This window comes from Globicephala melas, chromosome 1, assembly GCF_963455315.2.
Source record: "Globicephala melas chromosome 1, mGloMel1.2, whole genome shotgun sequence".
NCBI classification, from domain to species: Eukaryota; Metazoa; Chordata; class Mammalia; order Artiodactyla; family Delphinidae; genus Globicephala; species Globicephala melas.
The window spans coordinates 112,117,767-112,143,715 of record NC_083314.1 but is presented as its reverse complement, the minus strand read 5'-3'; the positions used below and the strand labels follow the sequence as shown (position 1 = coordinate 112,143,715).

Sequence of the window (25,949 nt, the reverse complement as noted above, 5' to 3'; positions counted from 1 at the left end):
CTGGACAGGATTTTTGAAGATTTACTCTAATAACTTTATCGAATCTGCCTTAATTTATCAGTCTTAAAAATATTTAAATTAGGGTTCAAAGCCATCTTACCTAATTTGGCATTATTTACATTTAGTAATCTTACATTCTCTTCTATTATTTATACTGTTAGTAAATAATAATTAAATCACTCTGTAAAACTGAATAACAAAATTAGCAGTATTGTTTCTATTAATATCATTATGAAATTTTGTTTATTTTCACATTGCACTCTTCAGAAAATACAAAATATATGTCTATACAGAGGAAATTAGCTAGAATTAGAAAGTATAGAAAATATGTCCCCAAAGGAATATGTGCAATGTATTTTATTAAAATATCTGAACTCTTCTATGATTCAGATCATTTTTACAATAATATACAATAAAACGATTGTGTAAACTGAAGCCAAATATTTTCCCACATATGTAACTTTGACCTTTATACAGTCAATGTTGCATAATCAGCCAACGTTGACAACGTTTAAGAGTATATATATAGAGAGAGAGATTAAAGGTGACAGAAAAGCTTCTTGAACAACATTGGGGCTGGGAACAACTCAAGAGGAACAATGGGGTTATTCAGAAGTTTTGTCTTCTTCTTGGCCCTATACCTGCTGCAGGGGTCCAATACTTCCCTTGTTCGGCTGGATAACAATGGCTACGAGGGCATTATCATTGCTATAGACCCTGCTGTGCCAGAAGATGAAACACTAATTCAACAGATAAAGGTAAGAAAGAAATGGGATTTCTTCTGTTTGAACTGATGAGAAAAAATATATAGTAGTTAATAATTGCAATGGAAACTTCTCAGCATTCTAGGAAGTTTAAAAGCAGCATGGTGAAGTAAAAAACAATGCTGCAATGGGCAGTGGAAATTGAAGGTTCTAGACAGCATTCTACCCTGTCTCACCATAAGACCAAAGACAAGGCATGGGGTCTCCCTGATCCTCAGTTTCTTAATCTGTAAATTAGCACTGGATTTATCTGTTCTTTTTTTGGATGAAAGTTTACTTTTATTTCAGATATACTATAACGTTTTCTGAATATTAAGCATATTTCCAGGCCTACATACAACTCGTTAATGTCTCTCAAACACAGTTTGCAGGGTGGTCCTCAGCACACAACTTCACTGCAGTACATCTTTACTGCTTAAATTCAGCCTCAGAAAATGTCTGGAGCACAGGGAGTGTTTATAGTCCCTGTGCCATTTATTTTGACAAACACAATCTCTTTTCACACTGCACGAGGGAAAGAAAAGGGGATCAAAGAAAGAGAATCTTTGCTTTGGAGGAAAGAAAAGGGGATCAAAGAAAGAGAATCTTTGTTTTAAGTCCGTTGCTATCAAATGTTACGAACCGAAAAGGGAAAATTACCTCCCATCCTTCTGGTGAGAAGCAGCAGCAGGGTGAACTGAACTGGGAAGACAATCACTTGGACTTGTCTGTTCTTTAAACAGTTATTTATTGAATGCTTGCTTATGGCATGCCAGGAGAGAGAGCAGTGAAATTTTTTAAAGCTCCTGATCTCCTGCAGTATATATCCTTTTCAGATGATATAGATAATAAAAACATGTCAACGTAGAGCAGGCCAACGGTAGTAAGTTGCTATGCAGTACAATAAATCAGCAAAGGGGGATAGGCAGTGTTGGTGGGACTGGGGTAGGGAGAGAATGTGGGTTACTGTTTCATGCAGGGTAGTCAGGGAAGGTCTCACTGTTGATGTTACATCGGGGCGGAGGCCTGGAAGAGCCAGTTGAAAACCTAGGGGAGGGAACAGCAGGTGCAGTGGCTTGGAGGTGACAGCATGTCTGATGTGGCCAAGGAAACAACTGTGAATGAGCAGGAAGAAGGGTGGGGGAGAGCTGAAGGTGGAGAGGTAGCAGGGCCCAGACCATCAGAAAGATTTGGGCTTTTACTCTGAGTGAAATCAGAATCCATAGAAGAGAAGAGGTGTGTTCTCTTGTGCTTGTTCTGGAGTCACTCTGTCGGCAGTTTGAGGAAACACTGTAGAGGGCTTTCCTTTGTCCCTTCATCCTGTATAAGCTCTGTTGCAGCATAGAGGTACAGAGGGACACTGGGTCGGAAGCTTTTGCAAGTGAGAAGTGCTGGTGACTTGGAACAGGGATATTGTGGTGGAGATCATTAATGTGGTGTGATTCTGAACATGTTCTTTGTCTGTGAGGTTATCATAAGCAAATTTGCTGATGGTTTAGTTGTGTGGGGTAGGGGAGGGGAGGAGGTAAAAATAGAAGTCACAGAAGGCTTCAAGGGTGAGAAGTAATGTTGAATAGAAGCAGGGATATTGTGGTAGAGATCATTACTGTGGTGTGATTCTGGACAAATTCTAAGAGTGTCATAGAGAAATTTGTTGATAGGTGTGTGGAGTAGAGGAGGGGTGGAGGGAAAGTAGGAGACAAAAAAAACTTCAGCGGTTTTGGCCTGAACACTTGGAAAAATATAATTATCATCAATTGAGAAGTAACCTCCAACCTACTTTGGGAGCTCTCTGAAGCCCTCTTCCTAACAAGAGCTGGTCATCTGGGTCTCAGTCCTCTGCACTCGGGCTTCTGGCTGATCCCTGTCCTGAGCCTCGTCAGTTTAATGATCTCTTCAATACACTAAGAGCACACTAGACCATCTTCCAGAGAACAGGAAAGAATGTCCTGAAATTCCTGAAGAAGAATAATTTTATTGTGGTCTTATGTTAGGTCAGGAAGAATTGAGAGGAGGATCTACTTTGACATAAACAATACTGTAGACTGTGGTGTTGCCAGCAACATGAAGAGGTTGACACCGTCATCCAGCACCCGGTATTCCTCAGTTATTCAGTGGATTTGATCATGCAGAATAGATTACCAATGAACATTTAATCCATCTATTTACTCCACTAGATAATAAGCTCTTTGGAGGAACAATTTCTCTCATTAATCATAACATTTTGGGGTTCAGGATACTAAACAATATAAGGTGATATTATTTTCAGCCTGATGGCAGAGCAAGAAGCTCTGCCTATGATGAAAAAGCTCTGCCTCTCCTATGAATTTTTCCACTACTCCACTCGCTGTGCTCCCAACCCAGCTGCCTCTGCTGGGAGGTGGGAATATAGTGAAAATCTCTTCTATGGGCCATCACCATGAACTGTTTTCCACAGCTTGCATCAGGTAAGGCTGTTCCCTACTAGGAATTATAATAGTAATGATATCAGTGAGTTTTATGACTGCCTATGTGTAGTTTATAACTAATTTCATGTTTGTGGCAACCTTAAAGATAGGTTGTAATAGTATATTAAGGAGACAAGGAGACTGAGATTCAAAGCAGTCATATAAACTAGCCAAGGTCTAAGCCAGAGTATTAAGCTAGTATTGGAACCAAGTCTAGATGCTTCCAAAGTCCATGCCCTTTATCATATTAGACAATTCCTTGTAATGCCAAACATAAGTATTTGACTTTTGATGTAGGATTATAGAAGACTGAAAGCTGTTAAATGTGCAGAATTAAGCCACAGTTTTGGATTGACAGGTGACAGATTTCAAATTTTGAATCAGAAACCCTACTCACCAGTCAGTTGCTTTTTGTATTAATGACTAAAGGTGAGAATTGCCTGTGATGAATGCCTGTTCGTTTTGTCTTCTCTACCTTGGCCATCCTCACTTCTCTTTTTTCCTATAATAATAGGACATGGTGACTGCAGCATCTACTTATCTGTTTGAAGCCACAGAAAAAAGATTTTTTTTCAAAAATGTATCAATATTAATTCCAGAGAATTGGAAGAAAATCATTCAGTACAAGAGGCCAAAGCATGAAAGTTACAAACATGTAAGACTCAAAAAGTGTCTCTTAAAAATATTTTCTCTGCTGCTTGTCAATTTTGACCTAAATTAATCATTTCAGAGTTTTTCACACAAATGTTATCATTCCTATTCTGACGTTTTAAACACCTTTTTAAACATTTTCAGGCTGATGTTTTAGTCTCACCACCTACCCTCCCCGGTAGAGATGAACCATATACCAAGCAGTTCACAGGCTGTGAAGGAAAAGGAGAATACATTCACTTCACCCCTGACTTTGTACTTGGAAAAAAACAAAATGAATTTGGACCATCAGGTAGGAATTTTGGTTAAAACAAATGTTTTGCCATGATTCCAACATGCAGCTTTATATCCATGTTCAGTATACAAGCCTTGGAGCCAGAGTCCCCAGGGTCAAATCCTGACTCCCCTACAGCTATGGGTGACTTTGGACAAGCAACCCAGCCTCTCTGTGCTTATTTCCTAAAAAATGGTGAGTAGAGGAGCTCCTATCTTATAGAAATGTTGGGAATATTAAACTAGATCATCCTTGTAATTGTATTCAGTATGGTCTCTACAGAAATTTGAACATGGGATAGCCATAGTAGATGTTTTGCTTTAGGAACACTTTTTAGGTTTTAATTTTTCAGTTCTCCACTGCTGGATATTAATCAATCACCTGCCACCTCCATGGAAGGCAGATTTGTGGCCCCTGAAAAGGGCCAAGATGACAGTTCCTGGCCAAGAGAAAATGCTCACAGGCTGTTAGTTGCTGATACTATTATTCAATCCATTCTTTGAACCAGATGAACTTGTCTATAAGTGATCATTTTTACCTATGAAAATGGCAATTTCATCTGGTTCAATCTAAGAGTTAAGATCATTGTTTCAAATGAACTAAAGCACAATATTTTTCAGACGAAAATGAAAATTATTGTCAAAGGAGAGTCCAACTCATGCGTCACTACTCAATGAAAGCCTTCCTGAATCTGCACAACCCAGAACCACTTCTTCCTCTTCCACTGCCCCTTCAGCGAACATTCATTAAGTCTCTTATCTCTGTCAAACAGTCAGCTAGTCATGGTCCTCAACATTGCCTGGACCCAATCCTAAAAGCTCCATCATCCTATCCCATCCCAATCTTACCTCTCCTCCATACCTTAGTCTGACCATGTTTGTTGTACTTGCCACCTCTAATCCTTTGTGCCCTTCTAGATATACTTTCTTTTCTACCTGACATATCCAGCAAAGTCAGTCATGTCAGCTACAAGTATAAATAGCACAACTCCCTCACCATTCTTATCCTTATGTTTTATTCAACTTGCCAATTGTCTGTACTGAATTTCCAGTCATTTTTTTTGACTCTTGTTAATATGTTTCCAAGATTGTGAAAGGAAATTATAAACCTAATTGGTATATTTTAAAAAAACACATTTTCCAAGCTCAGTGAAGTCCTCAAATCTACTCAACAATGATTGGACTTGCCTTCTCTCCTCTCGCTTTCTCATTCTCCATAGCAGCTGTTTTAAAGCTTCTACCACTTTTCTTAAGATCACTAGCCAGTGTTTTACACCTCATGAGTTAACGGATGCCTTGATTGAGAAAATAGAGGTCCCTTCCTTCTTCTTTTCTACTCCCAAACTCATGTCCACCTTCATTTTCCTCCACTTCCACCTGTCTTAGAAGAGGAAGATTTTCTTCAGTGTCTAAAGCCAATGTCCCTACCGGAGTTCTTATTCTTTTCCCATACCCCTCACCTCAGCCCTTATCCCATAACTGACAGTTTCCCCCCTTCCTTCTTAGACAAGTGTTTCTGCCATAACGTGATACATGTGTTTGTGGGAAAACTCACATTCTGCAAAACAATGCCTTAAAAACAACAAGGCTTTTGGGGGGAAATAAGATGAAGAAGAAACTCCTCAAAATCTATGTATTTGTAATAAAAATGATAACAAAAACAATAGGTCCCTGGAAAGATCTTTTGGACCATCCAAGCAGCAGTTCAGTGTGGCTGCAAGCTGCCTCCACAGAAGATATTTAAAGTACAGAGACACACAGACACATAGACACACACACACACAGAAATGCTGTTGGAAGTGAGAACAGGGCTAGTAGGAACTGAGACAATGATTGAGATAGGAATGGAATTCTAAGTCAGAGGTGTTGCTTTTTTAATAAAAATTATATATAATTAAGATGTACAACATGATGATTTGCTATACATGTACATAGTGAAATGATTACTACAGTTGAGCTAATTAACATATCATCTCCTCACATAGTTACCTTTTTGCATGTGTGGTCAGATCACCTGAATTCTCTTCTTTCAGCAAACTGAGGAGGGCATGGGAGCCAGGCAACCAGTCATAAGCTGAAAAGAAAGCCAGTCTGAGAGTGGACTCTTCTAAAAAAAGGAACCACAGGTTCAGGCAGATTTAAATTTTCTTAAAATTCACCAAATTCCAAGCACTGTAGCTGATATGAGAGCTTTTTCCTCCCACACTGAAGGATGTATATAATTCATGTTCACTCATCTGGCCCCATTTGCCTAGGAACCTAAAAACAGTGTTTTAAACTTTAATGTGTAGAGGAATAATTTAGGGATCTTGTTAATAAGCAGATTCTGAGTCAATAGGTCTAGAGTAGACGCAAGATTCTGCATTTCTTGTCAGCTCCCATGTGATGCTGACACTGCTGGTGCAAGGAACACATTTTGAGTAGCAATGACTTAAAGAAGAAACATGACTTCTTCATAATACTGACAGTGTCCTCTGATTTTCAGATCTCACGAGGTAATCTGAATTGGAGAAACACACATTGTAGTGGACCAGACTATATTTCCAACTTCTACTTCTCCATATCTATTTCTGCTGAAGTTTTTCCTAATATTGCTAAAACAAAAAATGTACTTATTTTTTCATCCTGCATTTCAAGGATGAAATTCTTTATTCTTCTATTCACCCTGAAATTCTTAGGGAAGAAAAATTTTAATTCTGACTCCCTCTCTCTAACCTTATCCTAGTCAAGGATTATATCTTACTCATATGTATATTTCCTAGAATCTAGTATAGTGCTGAATATATATAATTGAAAATAATGTTTTCATTTCATTAATGCTTATATGTGCTAAGTACTATAAATTAATCACCTTATTTAGACACCCGCCCAAATTATATTTTGTCTATAGCAGTGTTTTTCAATCTTTTTCTTTCATTATCAATCTCCTACGGAGCATATATAGACATTTTTAAACTAATTGTACCTTCGTGAAATTTTAATACCACAGATGTGTTATACGTATGTTTATGTTGTTGGTAGGAGTGAGTTTTGTAGAGCCAAAAACCACTGTAATATCTAAGACATTTTGCCCCCCAAGAACCAAAACTCAAAGTTCAATCTGTTCTGCCCATGGCATACACATAATAAATGTTTCGTTGACTTAACAAATGTGGAATAAAAAATAATATGCTAAAAACTATATAATTAATAAAATGAAATGTAATTCAGTATTCTTTTTATAAACAAAAATATAAATGTTAGCAGTTATTCAAAGCCTAAAATTTCTGGATTTTAAAAAATTTTCTTAAAATATATGAGGGATGGATTATGTCACTTGAAATATAATCATGTATTTGAAATATTTTCCCACAGGTAGACTGTTTGTTCATGAGTGGGCCCATCTCCGCTGGGGAGTGTTTGATGAGTACAATGATGATGAGCCTTTCTACAGCGCTAACACAAAGAAAATTGAAGCAACAAGGCATGACTGTTTAAACTGTCTTAAATTACTGCAGGCAGTAACTTCTCATTTTCCTTTGACTGATTTCTTTCAAAAGCCTTTCTTTCATTTTTGTCCCAATGCAGGTAACAGATACGATATCACAAAACAGTGCTTTTTGGTTTTTTAAGAAAATGTATCCCAAAGAAGCTGATTGTCCATTTATTTATTTATTCATTTAAAAAACTTATTTATTTATTTGGTTGTGCTGGGTCTTAGTTGCGGCAGGCAGGCTCCTTAGCTGCATCTTGCTGGCTCCTTAGTTGTGGCATGCAAACTCTTAGCTGTGGCATGCATATGGGATCTAGTTACCTGACAAGGGTTGGAACCCAGGGCCCCTGCATTGGGAGCACAGAGTCTTAACCACTGTGCCACCAGGGAAGTCCTGAACAGCCACTAGTATAAGCAGGAGAGCAGGAGATTTAATTCCAGAAGAGAACTCACCCTTTGCATAGACTGGAGATCCTACTTAAAATTTCCCTCAAAAATTTCTTGAAAAACAGATAAGTGCTCTGGTAGGAACCCTGAAACTTTGCTGTCAAAATAGGATGTATGTGGTATTCAAATAAGAATAAAAACCTTGATAAAGATCATTATTGAAAACCTTGATAAGAAGACCACTTAAGGTTTTATAAAAATTTTAATGATTAGGTTGCCTCAAAGACTAACTGTCACACATTTTCAGGTGTTCCACAGGCATTACTGGTATAAACAGAGTGTATAAGTGTCAAGGAAACAGCTGTGTAGCTAAGGGATGCAAAATTGATTCCAAGACAAAACTGTATGAAAAAGATTGTCAGTTCTTCCCTGATAAATATCAAACTGAAAAGACATCCATAATGTTTATGCAAGGTATTGATTCTGTAAGTATACCAATCATTACTTCAGACTGTATATTTATAATCAGAGGACTTGTTATCATGTTTATAAAATATCTGTTCAGGGATTAGATGTATTATTATAGAGCTCTTCGAACATTGGCTGGCACATAGTAAGTACTCATCTAGTGTCACCTATTATTATTATTATTATTGAAAATCTGCCTTACTATTATATGTTTCCTCCCTGAATCATATTTCATTCAATAAACAACATTTTTAGAGAAGAGGTTTTTAATACTTTTCAGATTTGTAGTTGAGTTTTTAAATGCATCATATAAAAAAATAAATTCATCATATATAAAATTTCTTTTCATTTTGTTAACCTTTTAGGTCGCTGAATTCTGTAATAACAAAACCCATAACCGTGAAGCTCCAAGCCTACAAAACAAAATGTGCGATTTCAGAAGCACATGGGAGGTGATCAGCAGTTCTGAGGACTTTAGAAACACAGTGGCTATGGTGGCACCACCCCCTCCGCCTGTCTTCTCATTGCTAAAGATCAGTGAAAGAACTGTGTGCTTAGTCCTTGATAAGTCTGGAAGCATGGCTGTAAGTTCATGCACCCATTTTTCCTGGATGTAGGGACAGGGAAGTGACTGAATGCTTAAGGACACTCTGACTGCTACCTGCACCTGGATTCTTCTAAACTGCACGGTGGCATAAGTACCATCACTTCCTGTGATCTTGACCTCAAGAGGGGCAATGAACATTATAATGAAAGAGAAGGATGGCAATAGAGTTAGAAGGACCTAATCCAAGAAACTGTTTTTTTCCAGAAAATGGAGAGTTTATGGAGGAGGACTTTTAGGTCCTTTAGTAAAGCTTTTGTTAGAAGATCAGAACTGGAGACTGAAATATGTAAAAGTTTCCTAACCTTGCTCCCTCTATCTACTGTAAATACTTGACAGGAATGAGGAGAGAGTGAAAGATCAACCAGGAGAATTCTTAACATGGCTTTATCTTATCTGCATCATCTATATGAATGACCTCCTTATGCTCAAAGACACAGACAAAAAGCATCACCATAAAGAAGATAGGACCAGATTCAGCCATTCATTCCTTCTACCCTCATTAAGTGAATGGTACTAGGCTTTAGGAATAGAGATCCATATCTTTGAACAGTTCATAGTTGAAGAGACAAAATTCTCTCTCTTCCGCATCATGAGTTAACTCATACTTACCTTACCCTTCAAAATTTGATGTAGGTACCCACTTTGTCCAGGACATGGGCCGGTCTTCCAGGCTGGGCTAAGGGCCCTTCAGCAGATCTTCCACAATGACCTGTACAAACCTCTTTTACTATATATTATATTGAAACTACACATTTCTCTCCTACTATACTGTGAACTCCTCTAGGGCTTGAAATCATGTTCTCTAGGAACCAGGCTCCCTAGGACTTGAAGCAGTCTTATTCATCTTTGTATCCCTTTTGTCTAGAATAGGGTTTATCACATGTAGGCACTCAATAAATAATTGTTGAAATGAATGGACTACAAATGAGCAGATGTAATGTGATAAGGTACCCAGAAGGATGGCACATTTGAGGCAGAACAGAGCATGCTGAAGATCAGGAATAATGTATTCAACAAATGGGGGTTGGGTGGTAGTGGAAAGGGCAGAGGATGATACAGCTGGGTGAAATAATCCACAATAGCACAGGGTTTCCGAAAGAGCATCAGAGTGGTAGATACCAGCACACAGAAGTGTTCTAGGAAGTGTCGCTGGGGAGAGATGAGGTTCTTAATTGGAAGAAGATGAGCAGCCTCCCCTAGACAGGGTGCAGGCAGAGCCACGTTTAAAGATAAAGCGAAGTGGTAGAGAAAACCTGCTAAGATGGGGATGTAGAAAAAGTTCTTCACCATGATTTCGTTCCGTGGAGTTCAGAGGGAAATTTGGGCATGTGTTAGGAAGAAGTACCACAGGTCAATTGGTATTGAGGGACTGAAAAAAGACAAACGCATGGAAAGGTATATATCCTGGGTATTCACCTAGGAAATAAGGATATGAGTCCTAACGGGTTACCAAAGAACCAATTCCAGTTAATCCCTAGTCGAAATGTGGTGGGGAGAGGTTAGGAGCAGAAGAGGAAATGGGTGGGGTAGGAATGGGGTCTCTCAGAATTTAGAGTAAGTTTCATCTTTTGGGTAGTCTGGTGGCCAGTGGATGGAGAGATTTCAGTTTCTAGCTGGAGTCCATGATAGTCTGGTTTGAAACTGTGGGACCTGGGGAGGAGTTTCATCTTGATACAACTGGAACAGAGGATCCCAGGAGTAATTAAGCAGTCTCTAAGATGTCATCACCCCCCCAGTTCCAGCCCAACGCCCACCCTACTCTACACCTCTAATTTAGGTTCTTAGAAGCCAAGAATCAGCTCTGGTTAAAAGCCTGGGTTCCTTACTATACTATATATATGTATTACATAATAAAACTGTATTTTTTAATTTTATCAATTGAAAAAATGTTTTCTTTTATAACATCAACTACTATTGACATAAAATCTTTAAAAACAAATTCTATTCACTCATTTTATGTGATCTGCTATTATTTTCCAGTCAAAAATTACTTGGTTGTTTTTCCTAACCTTTTTTATTCAGGGTTCTAATCGCCTAAATCGAATGAATCAAGCAGCAAAACATTTCCTGCTTCAGACCGTTGAAAATGGATCCTGGGTGGGGATGGTGCACTTTGACAATACTGCCTACATCAAAAGTAATCTAATCCAAATAATAAGCAGCAATGAAAGAAGACAGCTCTTGGCGAGTTTACCTACAGCTGCTGGTGGAGGAACTTCCATCTGCAGCGGAATTAAATCAGGATTTCAGGTGAAAATTGTACTTCAAATATAGTTTGTTTATTATTAGGACATTTTTATGTTAAGTGCTGCTTCACATACTTGCTCCCTAATTTTAACATAACTAATTCTAAGAAGGATAGAACTAATCACATAGAAAAAATCACTTGTCCATATTTTAATGGATCAGTAAATCAATGAGTAAAGTAATGGGTAAATAAATGACCATTAAAATTCCACTGGAGTATAAGCCCAATGAGGTCAGAGACTTTGTCTTATTACCATGCAGTAGTCAATGCTCAATTAATGTTAATTAAATAAATAAGAGTTCTTGAGCAACAAGAGTCATCAAATTTTAAGGCAAAGAAGAAAGTCAGATGGTATGATTCCACTTCAGGCCAATCTTCATTTTAGTTTCTGTGACGTTCAGTTAGGGAAACTAATGTTTATCTGTCAAAGTTCCAGATGTAGCAGGAACTGTTAGTCATACTTAGGGTAAGGAATACTGGTCAGAACATGAGTTTTGACATCAGAGTACTGGCTCTGCTACTTACAAGCCATGTGATCTAGGCAAAGTTTTCAGTCTCTTTGGATTCTCAATGCCTTATCTATAAAATACAGAAAATAAGAATGCCTATCTCATAGGATTATTATGAGCAAAATGATACATGTTCATACTTAGAACAATATTTATTATATTACATAGTGAACATATAATTCACAATAATTATTATTATGAACCTTATTTTTATACAAATGGTCATCTTGAACTCACAATTAATATCATTTGTGTCATTTTCCTGTTTAGAAATCCTGTCCCCTCACAGTCTATAAAATTAAGTCTGAATTTCTCAGTCTGATGTTATTTAAAAGCTTCTCAGCCTCTGATAAACCTGCCCTCACCTCTCTTGCCAGTATTTTCTCAGTTCTCCCTTCCCAATGCTCTATGCTCCAACCAACTTACTGTACACATTGTTCTCCAAGCCCACTATGTACTAACAGCCTCCATATATTTGCCCATGTAATTCCTCTGCCTAAAGTGCTTCTTTTCCATCTTTGCATGTTAAAATTGTACCAATTCTTCAAAATCCTTGCTCCTTTATGTAGCTTTTCCTGCTACTCCCAACTCTATTGAATATCCCTCTTTTATAAATAGAATAGCATTTTTAGCATAGCTTTCTACCACGAAGTCTGGGTTCAAACTCCAATGATCACTTATCAGCTTTCTGACCCTAAGCCTGACGCTTCACCTCACTAGCCTTCAATTACCTCATCAATAGGGTAATGAAAGCTAGCACGTAGGGTTGTTCATGTTTAATTCATTCAACATATTGTAGGGAGCAGGGAGTAAACATAACATATTTTAATTAATTCAACACATATTTATTTATGTAAGAAGCAAATCTTGCATGTTAATTCAGTGGGGAACAGATAATACATAGATAAATCAATCAATTAATTTATTTTAAAAACAATAATTGAAGGTTGTGGAGATAGTGTTGTGAAGGGACCAAACAAAGGTAATGTGATTAAGTAACAGGGAAAAGAGGAGCACAGCCTACTTTAGGTAGAGAGGCCATTGAGGCGCTTTCTGAAGTGTGATGGTTAAGCTAAGATTTGAAAGATGAGAAGGAGCCAGTGGTTCAGGCGGAAAGAAAAGGGCAAAGTCCCTTGGGAAAGAGGTGAAAAAAACTAAATTATTCTAAGAAATGATAGAAGCTATTGGCACTGGAATTTGGCAAATGAAGGGGTATGAAATATGATTGCCAGGTAGACAATGGTTAGATCCTTCAAACCCTCAAAAAATATAAGAGGTTTGTATTTTAAACACAACAGAAGGCTTTCAAGTATCAGAGACTGATAATTAATTCATGTTTTAGGAAGATGACTCTGGTTGCCTGATTTAAAATAAAATGTAGGGAGTAAGAGTGGTAGTACGGTAGTAATCTAGGGACAGGTTGGGAGTTTGGAGTTGGATTAAATTACACAATGTGTAAAACACATTTAACACTTAGCAAATTTCAGTAAATGGTAGCACTATTATATTGTTTCTCTTTACTGAATATATTAGTTGTGTATTTGTCACTCTTCTCTATATTTCCTCAGCTTATCACCCAAATGTCAATAAATATCTTTAAATTTAATTCTTTCCATGAATGCAAAAAACCATGTAGTTCCTGCTGAATCCCCAGGAACCAGTACAGTGAATAAACTAATACAAGAAAGGGAGACGTGAAGGACAGAGAACCATGCTTAATGTCTGAATCTTCATTTGTTCTCGACTGTGTAGGGGGAATGTGGTGGGGATGCTGTATAAATGCTATAATGTATCAACGCATTTCCTATATTTTAGTTTGGTTCCTGCATATCACGCCATATTTCACATATATTATAAAACGTACATAATAGTCATTCTTTGCCTCAAAACATGCAAAATTTGAAATGAGACTGGTCACTTTGTCCCCTGACACCAGCATTATTAAGAATTTCTACATTCTAAACCCTCCTTTGTAAATCTACACACACCTCCACTGCAAGTTCATGAAAGCCACTGATAACCTGTCATTTTTTCCCTCTTGGACTGGACTCAATTTCTCAAAATGGTGTGTCAAGAAGCCATTACCAACAAAGCTGTCAAAGATGAAATACGGTTGCTATCCTGGGATAAATTCTCTTTATCCTTTCTTACAGGTGTCTAGATTCAAAACTCTCAGTTGGTTCAAGCCACAAATAGAACACAATCTCAATAAGTCATGTATTCTCTTACACCACCAATATGCTTAGTTTTGTGCTTGTGACTATGAGAGGTAAAATCAAAATTATATAACAAGATCTCTAACCTTGACCTGCTTAGAACTTTCCATATCTTTTCTTTATAAGCATACTGAGGGTTCCCTAATTTGGAGTCATTAACTTTTTTAAAATGTTGAGGTAAACTCTTAATGCATCTAGCTGCATATACAACAGACTTTATACACCGAAGCCTGTCAGAGGATATGCTGGTCAAAGAAAACAGAAGAATATTTAATGCCACATTCTGCCATTATATTTTTGGTGTCTACTTGTCCTGAGTTCCCCAGACTGAGATGTCATAGTCATTTAACCCAAGCAGGATTTTCCACACCCCTGCTCCCACACAAACTTCATCTGAGCAAACATTCCCTACAGCAGGTGGACAGAAACATAAAGTCATGTTTAAGTTCCCCTAGCAGTTGTTGACTGCAGATCCTATGATTTTAAAAAAGAAGCTATCTCCTCTTTTCTGCACACTTTATTTTCTATGTCCATTTGATCTAGGAACACCTGTAATAATGCTCTGATTATATTTGTAGGTAATTGGAAATAATTACTCCCAAATAGATGGATCTGAAATAGTGCTGCTGACTGATGGGGAGGATAGCTCTGCAAACACCTGTATTGATGAAGTGAAACAAAGTGGGGCCATAATTCACTTTATTGCTCTGGGACCAAATGCCGATCAAGCAGTCATAGAGATGAGCAATGTAACAGGTAAAATATGACATACATTCTAGTCCTTTGATAACAATGCATAAATGTAGAGGCTGACAATTCGACAACTTCTCTTAAGCTCCTGCTGTGCAGGTGCTGTGCTAGGAGCCTGGGACCATATTAACTCTGGTTTAACACCAGACCTGATCTCAAGGTGCTCACAGTCATGCTGGCAGGAGAGACAAATAAAAGTAGTAATCAGATAGCATAATCAGATAACATTCTTCCATAACAGGAGACATACATAGGAGTCAAGCACTATGTGGACAGAGGGAGCCATTGATTTTCCCAGGGTTGAACAGAGTCAGGGAAAGAAGGCATGAGAGACAAGGTGACATTGGAGCTGGACATTTATCAAGTTGTTTGCTTTCTCTGGAAGAAAAAGTGATGAGAGGGAAAAAAATCATGTTGGGATGACAATGCAAGCCACATTGAGGGACAGTGGGAAATACATGAGACCAGAGTCTAGACTGGAGGTTAAGGAATAGCTCAGGCTGTATAAATATAATAACAGGTTTCTGATTAAATATACAATAGCTATTATCTTAGATACAGAGACATGTAATGAAAATGGACTACATGTTTTCAGTGTCTTCTTAAACATAGTAGAGAACACAATTTATAACGTTATGAATATCAATTATTGCATTGAATTGACCTCTAAGGCTACCAAACATATACTTGCTCTTTAATGCTTAATTGTACAAACTCCCATCATTTCAAAGTACTTTTACGGCCATTGTAAAATATTTCTGTCCCAAGTATTCCCCCCAAAGTAGTGCCTTTTTTGGACTTGTCTCTATTGTTTACCATTTTTTTTAATCTCCTCATTGCCAACTATTGTCAGAATATCTCAATATGAAAGTTCTTTAACTTTTCTAATATTCTGATTCTGATCCACTCTGGCTGGAAAACTTGAAAGCTTACATTGTTAGAACTGTATCTTAAATGATAATTAAAGTGAATAATTCTCCTAAAAGGTTATGTGAACTCTGTGAGCTTTAGTACATGAAATTGTAACATTTTTCATATTCTTTGATTATTTCATGCATTTAAGCCAGGAAGATTTCTATAAGTGGGGTTTAAAGGTAGCTTACCTCCCAGTTATGACATTTTTAAGTTAACATTTCAGAGTTAAGCATTACACCTATCTGATTTTGGTCTATTTTAACAATACAAACTGAAACTATGGCTTTGTTTACCCGATATCTAATTAATCACTAAAATGTGAAAATATTTATTTTCTGGAAAGCAACCGATTTAATGTATTTACACCTTAGGAGGAAAACATTTTTATGCTTCAGATGAAGCCCAGAACAATGGCCTCATTGATGCTTTCGCGGCCCTTGCATCAGGAAACACCGATGCCTCCCAGCAATCTCTTCAGGTCAGAGTTCCCAGTCCTTGGGTTTTTATGTCTGCGTTTAGCCATAACCAAGACAAATAATTTGGTTGTTATAAGTTTTGAGTTCTATATCTTTCTCAAATAAAATTTTAATTAAAAAAATCAATCTGAAATAGAAATTATCCTTTAGATACGATCAAATTAAGTGTTGAAGTATTGAAATAGCAGGTGTATTTTTTTTCCTTTTCCCATGGGGTTTGGTCAAGGGATAACATCAAAACCTAATGCTGTTAAATTTTCCAACAAAAATAGACTTTGTCTAATAGTATAGCATCCGTTTTTATATGAATGCATTAAAAATACCTCATGGGCTTCCCTGGTGGCACAGTGTTTGAGAGTCCGCCTGCCGATGCAGGGGACGCAGGTTCGTGCCCCGGTCTGGGAAGATCCCACATGCCGCGGAGCGGCTGGGCCCGTGAGCCATGGCCGCTGGGCCTGCGCGCCTGGAGCCTGTGCTCCACAACGGGAGAGGCCACAACAGTGAGAGGCCCGCGTACTGCAAAAAAAAAAAACCAAAAAAACAAAAAAAACCCTCATGCTTCCAAGATTTACCCAACCTTCACTGCTATGAAATATATTTAATTTAGATAAATGAACTCAAGAATGTGGATTGGAAATGGAAGGATTATATCTTGGAAATAAATTTGTCAGGAGAAAGAGAGTGAATAATCAGAGCATATCTACAAGTCTAGGGCTTCTCTTACCTCTTAAAGCACTTTTTTCACTGTCTTTTTATGTTATTCACCTCTCTTCTCTTTGTTTGCCTCAACTCTGCTTCTCTTCTGTGTTTCAATAACACCACCGTTTTCTGTTACTTACATTTAAAAACTTGGAATAAATTGATTCTTCTTTGTTCATGCCCCATGAAAAATGTTAACAGAGCCTGTTTACTTCAAAATATAATTTACAAAATTCTGTTTCTCTCCACATCCATTCCCACTAAGTCTATATCATGTCACTTTACGCCAAGTCATCCATCTACCATCTTCCAATTCACCTCATTGCCTACTTTAAAACTTGACATATTCATCTAAACCTATTTTCCTCTACTCTCCAACAATGAGGAGGACAGAAGTATAGGATGTAAGGTTAGGATAATATTGCAGATTGGTTTGGAGATCTGTTTTGCAGTTCAGCCTGAACCCAAATTAAGAACAGGTCTGATATCTAGCTTGGCAGTGTACAAAAAATAAACTGAAGGAGAATAAAGCTCATTCCTGAGGGTTTCAGTCTTGTTGACAGAGAATGATGACACAATTGTCTAAAATTGACAAATAAGGTGAGAGAACTAATTTTGAGGATATCATTTTATGCTTGTTCTGTGTGGATGATGGTATATCAGAGTGGAATATACCAAAAGAACTTTAAAATATAAGAGCAGAAATTGGGAAATCAGCTGCAAATGAGACATTTGCGTGCAGGAGGTGCTCAAAGTTTGGGGGATGGACTTTTTAAACAGTATGAAAGGGGGAGGAGTAAAGTTTTGTTCCCCTCACTTGAAATGCCTATAGGTTCTTAAATAGAGGAATAACAAAAAGAAAACAAATTTTTGAATGGTTAATCTGGATTGACATACATGATGGGTAAATCTTGGGAGAAAATAGTGACAAGGTAGAGGTATGTTATCTGAGTGGATGGAAACTTGGATTTGGATGGTGGAGCTGGAATACAGAGAAAAGTTTGCATCCCTCTCTTTAATTAGTTATTTTGCCATACTACTACTATGTAGGCAAGGTCTAATAACTTTCCTAGACTTTCCTGATGGGGAGGCTTAAAAAGTTATTTACATTCAAATTTAACTCAATAATATTTGTCCTCTCAAAGACATGTCCATTTAACATAGGACTAAGATATTTGTCATGGCCATCGTGTTTCAATGGTAGAATTCATATCCTTCTATCAGCGTTGGTGTGAAGGTATCTGCGGTTTAGGACTGTGATGGAGTAGAAGTGACATTTCCCATCATTCCTGAAATGACATATATGAAGGAAGTACCTTCTTGGTCAGTGGATAAAGTTGGCTCTCCTTGACTGAGAGTTGTCCACAAAGACTTGAAAAACTTTCCTTTAAGCCCCTCTTAGAGAAAGGTCCTATCTTTCACTTCTTCTCTCCTCAGGATTTCAGACTTCATAGACATCAGTTTGCCCTCTTTCCACTCTTGTTGGGCATGATTACTGTCCAATGTTAATGCTCTATAGTGTGTGAAAAATTATTTCAAGACTTCACATCAGAAAAATATCCCTCTTTGTCTCATTATTTGCTAGTTCTGATTTTCTCTCTTGAACTTCACCACTTACTGTGTCTCCTCTACTCAAACACTCTAGCCACCAGCATTATTTTATTTTAGGTTATCAATAAAATGGTAAACTGAGGGCAACACACACACACACACACACACACACACACACACACACACACACACAGCTAATCTTCTCAGAGGTAGATGTACCCTTTAACGCTAAATCCTAGGGTGGGTGTTTGCCAAGACAACTGGGAAAATAATAACAGGGCCATATCTCCAGCTGTAAACCCCATTCTCCTGCTCTAATGCTTTTATTATACCCTGTGTTGTCCTCAGTCCCTATATTTCCACACTTTCTGACTGACAACAGTCACATCCCAATCAGCTTTCAGAGAGATCACAAGCCTAAGGTGGTATGCCATATTTAAGTTTGTTCTCAGGGCAGAAATTTTAAAATATGTAAAACAGCATAAAATTACCCTCTTCTCCAGTCATTAATTCTTTGATATATTTAAACAGCTTGAAAGTAAGGGATTAAAACTCGACAGTACTGACTGGATGAACGGCACTGTAATAATTGATAGCACTGTGGGAAAGGACACATTCTTTCTCATCACATGGAACCAACAGCTTCCCGTTATTTCTCTCTTGGATCCCACTGGAAACTCAGTGGGAAATTTCATAGTGGATTCACCTTCCAAAATGGCCTATCTCAGTATTCCAGGAACTACAAAGGTAAACAATTAACTTTTGGACTTCCTCGCAAATTTATTCTACAGGTGAAAATACATTGTTTAATATCATAAATATGGGTGCCAATACTTGTATCATTTCAAAATTAAGATAAAATAGAATGTACTTTCTATGCCTGTATGGTCCTGAAACTTTTGGTGATAGGAAAAAGAAAGAACTTACACATTAGGAGGAAGGAAGAGAAGGGAAAAAATTAGGTAGGCTAAGAATAACTTTGAGGAGGCAATGTAGTAAGAGTCTGTGCAGCTTGCTGTGTAGATAGCTACAGAGCCATTTCTTAGTACTACCAGATCATAGAATCTGTGGACTTTGAGATCAAAGGATAAGGTCAAGGCAAACTTTCCAAAGCTTATTTTTACAGAGATTTCATAAATTTTGGACATCAGGCATTACAATAGTCAGGATGTCCTATCCAAACTGCCTCAACTCTCATCATTTTACCCTCAAAACCCCCCAAATTCTCAAAACCCTGTTTATTCTGCAACACACTTATACAATTTATTTTAGAGTTAGATAATGGAAACAGAAAATAACTTGCTCTTGGACACTTACTCCATTTCCATTGAATTTTTAGGTGGGTGTTTGGACTTACAGTCTTCAAGCAAATGCAAAAGGGGAGACATTAACTATAACAGTAAATTCTCGAGCGGCAAATTCTTCTGTGCCTCCAATCACAGTGAGTGCTAAAATGAATAAAGATACAAACAGCTTCCCCAGCCCAATGATTGTTTATGCAGAAATTCTACAAGGGTATATACCCATTCTTGGAGCCAATGTGACTGCTTTCATTGAATCGAATACTGGGAAAACAGAAGTTTTGGAACTTTTGGATAATGGTGCAGGTAATTCACAGGTTTCTCTGAACAAGCCTATATTTTCATAACTCAGGATATGTTATGTCCCTGTGGCAGTGTGGGGCAGAGGGATAGGCACCAGAAGAATTGATGCAGATTTTGGAAGAACAGCTGGACCAGCATGAAATTCTATCCAGGTAACATCTACAGAGTGATTTGCAAGTGTCTTACACATGGTAAACACTCAATGAATTTTATTTACTGTCATTGTTTGTCATCTAGACAACCAATGTTTACCAACAGATAGGAAAGTCTCATTGGAGAGATTGAGGACTGAATCAAGAATTCTTAATAAGTGTTTCTAAGGGGCATATAATCAAGAAAGGCTGGTGAGAGACAGTGAAACTCAAGCAGTAGTATGAAATTAAGTAGAATTTGGGCCCTTGGCAGGGAGAGGGTGACAGGCAAGAGTAATTCCCAACAGCTAGATAAAAGTTCACATATGCTCTCAGGAACTGAGGCACAAGGGAAGGTAGATCTGCCATAACAGAGGAGGGAACATCACTGGAGCATCATCAGATACCAGATCTGACTGGGAGAAAACAAAATAGAGTGTTGGTCATGCTCTATCTCCTTGGTCTATGTGGGTGAGTGGTACTTAAAGACCTTTTTCCCAGACTCTGAATTATTCTGGGAACTGAAACTTCTTTTGACAGATCATTTAGTAAAGAAATTACTGCATCAGTAAACTTCTAAATTGTCAGAATTTTCTATCAACTTCTTTTCAGTGTAATTAAATCAGTCAATTTATAATCCTACCATCAACTAGAGTTGGCCCTGTGAAAAATCTAGAAGGCAAAATTGTTCCCTGGTTCACCTCAGTGTTTTCATCTAATATGATAATATTTTCCTAAACTGTCCAGTGACTCTTTCCTTTTCCCCAACCCCTTCCATGCTACATTAAAACTCGTGTATCTTGTTTCATTTCTCAGATAAAACCCAATGACTACTTAACTAATTTGGGACACCTTTACCTAAGAAGGTATTGGTGATTAACAATGACTTAGAGCAGGGGTTCTCAAACTTCAGCATGAAAGGGAATCACCTGAAGGGCTTGTTAAAACAGAATACGAATGTTGGAGCCTTCCCTAGGAATGCAAATTAAGAAATTTGCATTCCTAATATGATCCAGAGAAATGCAGATGCTGTTGGTCCAAGGACCTCATTTTAAGAACCTCTCTCCTAGAGTCACAACCTCCCTGAGAAATGTGTTTGCAATTTAACAAATAACTCTAGTACCGGTGATATGAAGAAGTATCCTTATGATACAGTATTCCTGAGCTCCCCCAAATGTTTGTTCTAATAATAGATGGATTTTCCACTGTTATACCAGAAAGTTAATGGATCATAGTGTAAGAGGTAAGGATTAAAAATAAAAAGGAGAGCCTAGAGATAAACCCACGCACATATGGTCACCTTATCGTTGATAAAGGAGGCAAGAATATACAACGGAGAAAGGACAGCCTCTTCAATAAGTGGTGCTGGGAAAACTGGACAGCTACATGATAAAGAATGAAATTAGAATACTTCCTAACACCATATACAAAAATAAACTCAAAATGTATTAAAGACCTAAGTGTAAGGCCGGACACTATAAAACTCTTAGAGGAAAACATAGGCAGAACACTCTATGACATAAGTCACAACAAGATCCTTTTTGACCCACCTCCTAGAGTAATGGAAATAAAAACAAAAATAAACAAATGAGATCTACTGAAACTTAAAAGCTTTTCCACAGCAAAGGAAACCATAAACAAGATGAAAAGATAACCCTCAGAATGGGAGAAAATATTTGCAAATGAAGCAACTGACAAAGGATTAATCTCCAAAATTATACAAGCAGCTCATGCAGCTCAATATCAAAAAAACCAAACAACCCAATCCAAAAATGGGTGGAAGACCTAAATAGACATTTCTCCAAAGAAGATATACAGATTGCCAACAAACACATGAAAGGATACTCAACATCACTAATTGTTAGAGAAATGCAAATCAAAACCACAATGAGGTATCACCTCACACTGGTCAGAATGGCCATCAAAAAATCTACAAACAGGGCTTCCCAGGTGGCGCAGTGGTTGAGAGTCCGCCTGCTGATGCGGGAGCCGCAGGTTCGTGCCCCGGTCCGGGAGGATCCCACGTGCCGTGGGGCGGGTGGGTTCGTGGGCCATGGCCGCTGGGCCTGCGCGTCCGGAGCCTGTGCTCCACAACGGGAGAGGCCACAGCAGTGAGAGGCCCGCATACCACAAAAAAAACCAAAAAAAAAACCCAAAAACTACAAACAATAAATGCTGGAGAGAGTGTGGAGAAAAGAGAACCCTCTTGCACTGTTGGTGGGAATGTAAATTGATACAGCCACTATGGAGAACAGTATGGGGGTTCCTTAAAAAACTAAAAATAGAACCACCACATGACCCAGCAATTCCACTACTGGGCATATACCCTGAGAAAACCATAATTCAAAAGGACACATGCACCCCAACATTCTTTGCAGCACTATTTACAATAGCCAGGACATGGAAGTAACCTAAGTGTCCATCGACAGATGAATGGATAAAGAAGATGTGGCACATATATACAATGGAATATTACTCAGCCATAAAAAGAAACGAAATTGAGTTATTTGTAGTGAGGTGGATGGACCTAGACTCTGTCATACAGAGTGAAGTAGGTCAGAAAGAGAAAAACAAATACCGTATGCTAACACATATATATGGAATCTAAAGGGAAAATAATGGTTCTGAAAAACCTAGGGGTTAGGACAGGAATAAAGATGCAGATGTAGAGAATGGACTTGAGGGCACAGGCAGGGGGAAGTGTAAGCTGGGATGAAGTGAGAGAGTAGCATGGACATATATACACTACCAAATGTAAAATAGATAGCTAGTGGGAAGCAGTCGCATAGCACAGGGAGATCAACTCGGTGCTTTGTGACCACCTAGAGGGGTGGGATAGGGAGGGTGGGAGGGACGCACAAGAGGGAAGGGATATGGGGATATACGTATTCATATAGCTGATTCACTTTTTTATATAGCGGAAACTAACACAACATTGTAAAGCAATTATACTCCAATAAAGATGTAAAAAAAATCTTTTAAAATTAATAAATTAGCTAAGGAAATCTTGACATAAAAAATAAAATAAAAATAAAAAGGAGTGTTTGAAGATAAGTCAAAATAGGTAATTTGTATGTGACTGGAGTGATAATTAAATCTTATGCAAAGACAATTTTTCTTTAGTGGGGATCCTTGTGTGTATACACACACACACACACACACACAAAGTAACACAAGGATATCAATTCAACATGATACTAGTTGGCAGAGCAAAATGGAAATATTCCCCAAGGGGTCAATCACAGAATAGGGAGCCCAATCAAGGCAATATGCTTATAAAGGCCATATGCTTGGTTTAGAAAATGCATAAATTTCTCTTTTTCTTTACAGTAGTAATTTATTCTTTCACTTCTATAATAAGGTGCTGATTCTTTTAAGAATGATGGAGTCTACTCCAGATATTTTACAACTTATAAAGAAAATGGCAGATATAGCTTGAAAGTACGGGCTCATGGAGGAGAAAATGCTGTCATGCGAAACTTATGGCATCCACTGAATAGAGCTGCATATATACCAGGCTGGGTAGTGGATGGTGAGTACCTCATAATATTATTCAAGCCGTCACTGAAACCCAGTGACGGGTTGAATAATTGTGAGTTGATATCGTTAAGGCTGCAAATAGTTTACAACTTCAGAGTATAGCTTTTCCCATTTCTGGAATGAAGTTCTCAGTCATACTACAGTGTGCCTCCAAATTAACGTAAGGTTTGGTACAGTGTCTGGCATCTTGATAAATGTCACCCATTATTATATTAGTTTGGAGCATCTTACCTATATCAACAATAATATGCCACATTTTCAGTTCAGGATAAAGCAAACAGGCTAATGGGTTATGTACCTAAGTACAAACCAGTGGTAGAATTTATCCTTCCGATTACATATGCTGTTAAAAGATATGTGAGTAAACATTAATTTGGAAAGTTTTTACTGAGTCAAAAGGAAAAATGTGTAGAGGAAGGTGATGATAAGGATTAAAAATGCATTTTTGTTAGCTTTCCTTTGTTTTGTCGCTTGTGACTTTTAGGGGCTTTCTGTTGGCAATTGGAATATAACCCGAAGTATTATTCCCTAACACTTGCAACGGGGAGGAAGTAAGGAACCTGGCACAAGTGGTTGGGAGGGAACCAGTAGTAATTTCCCCAGGTTTATTCCCATCTTGAAGATAATTTGAGAAATAAAGCATTTCCTTTTTTTTTAAGGCATATGTTGAATTATATAACAATATTCCCATTCAGTGCAGCCTTAATGCCAAAGCCATTTATTTATCCAGTTCTACCCTACAATACTCCGGTCAGGATACTAATGAAAGAATTCCTCCACCAATTGCATGCTTATGACTTTGTCACCAAAATTAGTAAAATGTAACTGTGTATATGGGGAAAAAAAGGGAAAGATGTGGGATAGGAAATACAATTTGTTGAGTTCTGAAAATATTAGTGCAGATTTGCCCATTAAATACCAGGACTTTTTAATGCAGGGAACATTAAAGGGAATCCACCAAGACCTGAAATTGATGAGAACACTCAGACAAACTTGGAGAGTTTCACCAGAACAGCATCTGGAGGTGCATTTGTGGTTTCAAACGTTCCAAGTGATCCCTCCTTGACTGACGTCTTCCCACCAAGTCAAATCACAGACCTTAAGGCCACATCAGATGAGGATGAGATCAGTCTAACATGGACAGCACCAGGAGATGATTTTGATGTTGGAAGAGGTAAGGACGAAGTGTCATGCAGTGTTGATTAAGTGAAAGTTGCTTGTTGCAAAAGTGAAAGTTGCTTTTTGCAAAAAAAACTTTGCAAAAAAGTTGCCTTTTGCAAAAGTTGCAAAAGGGTGTAAGGTTGTGTGAGAGGAAAACAATTTACAATTAATCGCTCAGCAAAGTATTAATTTTATAATCTCGTGTTTTGAATCATCAAATGTGACACATTTTAACCTGCTATCACTTTTCATAAAGAAGGTAGCATTTGGCAGAGTTTAAAAATCAGAATTCAGCTTTTATGGAAAAATAAATAAGGCTTTGGATATGAGTATAAGCTTGGCATGACTAAATGACATCTTTGAGGAGAATGAATAAAAAGAAATTTAATATGGTATGCTCTGGTTTCTAAACTATATGTAACATTTTTTTTCTTAGTTCAAAAGTATATCATAAGAATAAGCGGAAGTATCCTGGATCTAAGGGATAATTTTGATGATGCGCTGCAAGTAAACACTACTGATCTGTTACCAAATGAGGCCAACTCCAAGGAAAACTTTACATTCAAACCAGGAAATATCTCAGAAGAAAATGCAACCCACATATTCATTGCCATTAAAAGTGTGGATAAAAGCAATTTGACATCAAGGGCATCTAACATTGCACAAGTAGCTTTGTTTGTTCCTCAACCAGATGACATACCTGATGGAATTCATCCAGATCCTACTCCTGATAAAAATCCCCCTAAGTCCGGACTCAGCATTTCTACTTTGGTGGTGTTAGTGGTTGGCACTGTGATAATTGTCAGTCTGATTTTGAGTATCACCATTTGTGTCTTAAGCAGGAAAAGAAATTCTAGCAGACCTAGAACAGGGTTTTAAAAAACATCAATGACAAAAGTAAAGGATGTTTCTCAATTTTTAAATTTATCATGTGTGATCATGAACTCATACAAATAATTTTAAGAGTTTTAGAAGGGATAGTTTGACTACATATAAACATGAAGAGGTATCTGAAAAATTGTGAATCAGTATTAAATTAAATAATTTTATTCATTGTTTTATCACAAAAGGTGATAAAGATCCTTTTTCATATTCATACCT

At 37.7% G+C, this 25,949-nt stretch overlaps 1 protein-coding gene across 1 annotated transcript; it reads left to right on the top strand.

The window, feature by feature from the left end:
* Positions 1-599: 599 nt before the first annotated feature.
* Positions 600-25,727, top strand: CLCA4 (chloride channel accessory 4). The gene is made up of 14 exons (XM_030866127.2): positions 600-758; positions 3,705-3,845; positions 3,986-4,133; positions 7,469-7,577; positions 8,281-8,458; positions 8,807-9,025; positions 11,071-11,298; positions 14,600-14,777; positions 16,058-16,164; positions 18,944-19,159; positions 19,752-20,019; positions 23,509-23,679; positions 24,625-24,861; positions 25,285-25,727. The coding sequence occupies exons 1-14, from the start codon at positions 600-602 to the stop codon at positions 25,725-25,727; spliced, it is 2,802 nt and encodes a 933-aa protein (XP_030721987.2).
* Positions 25,728-25,949: the final 222 nt, after the last annotated feature.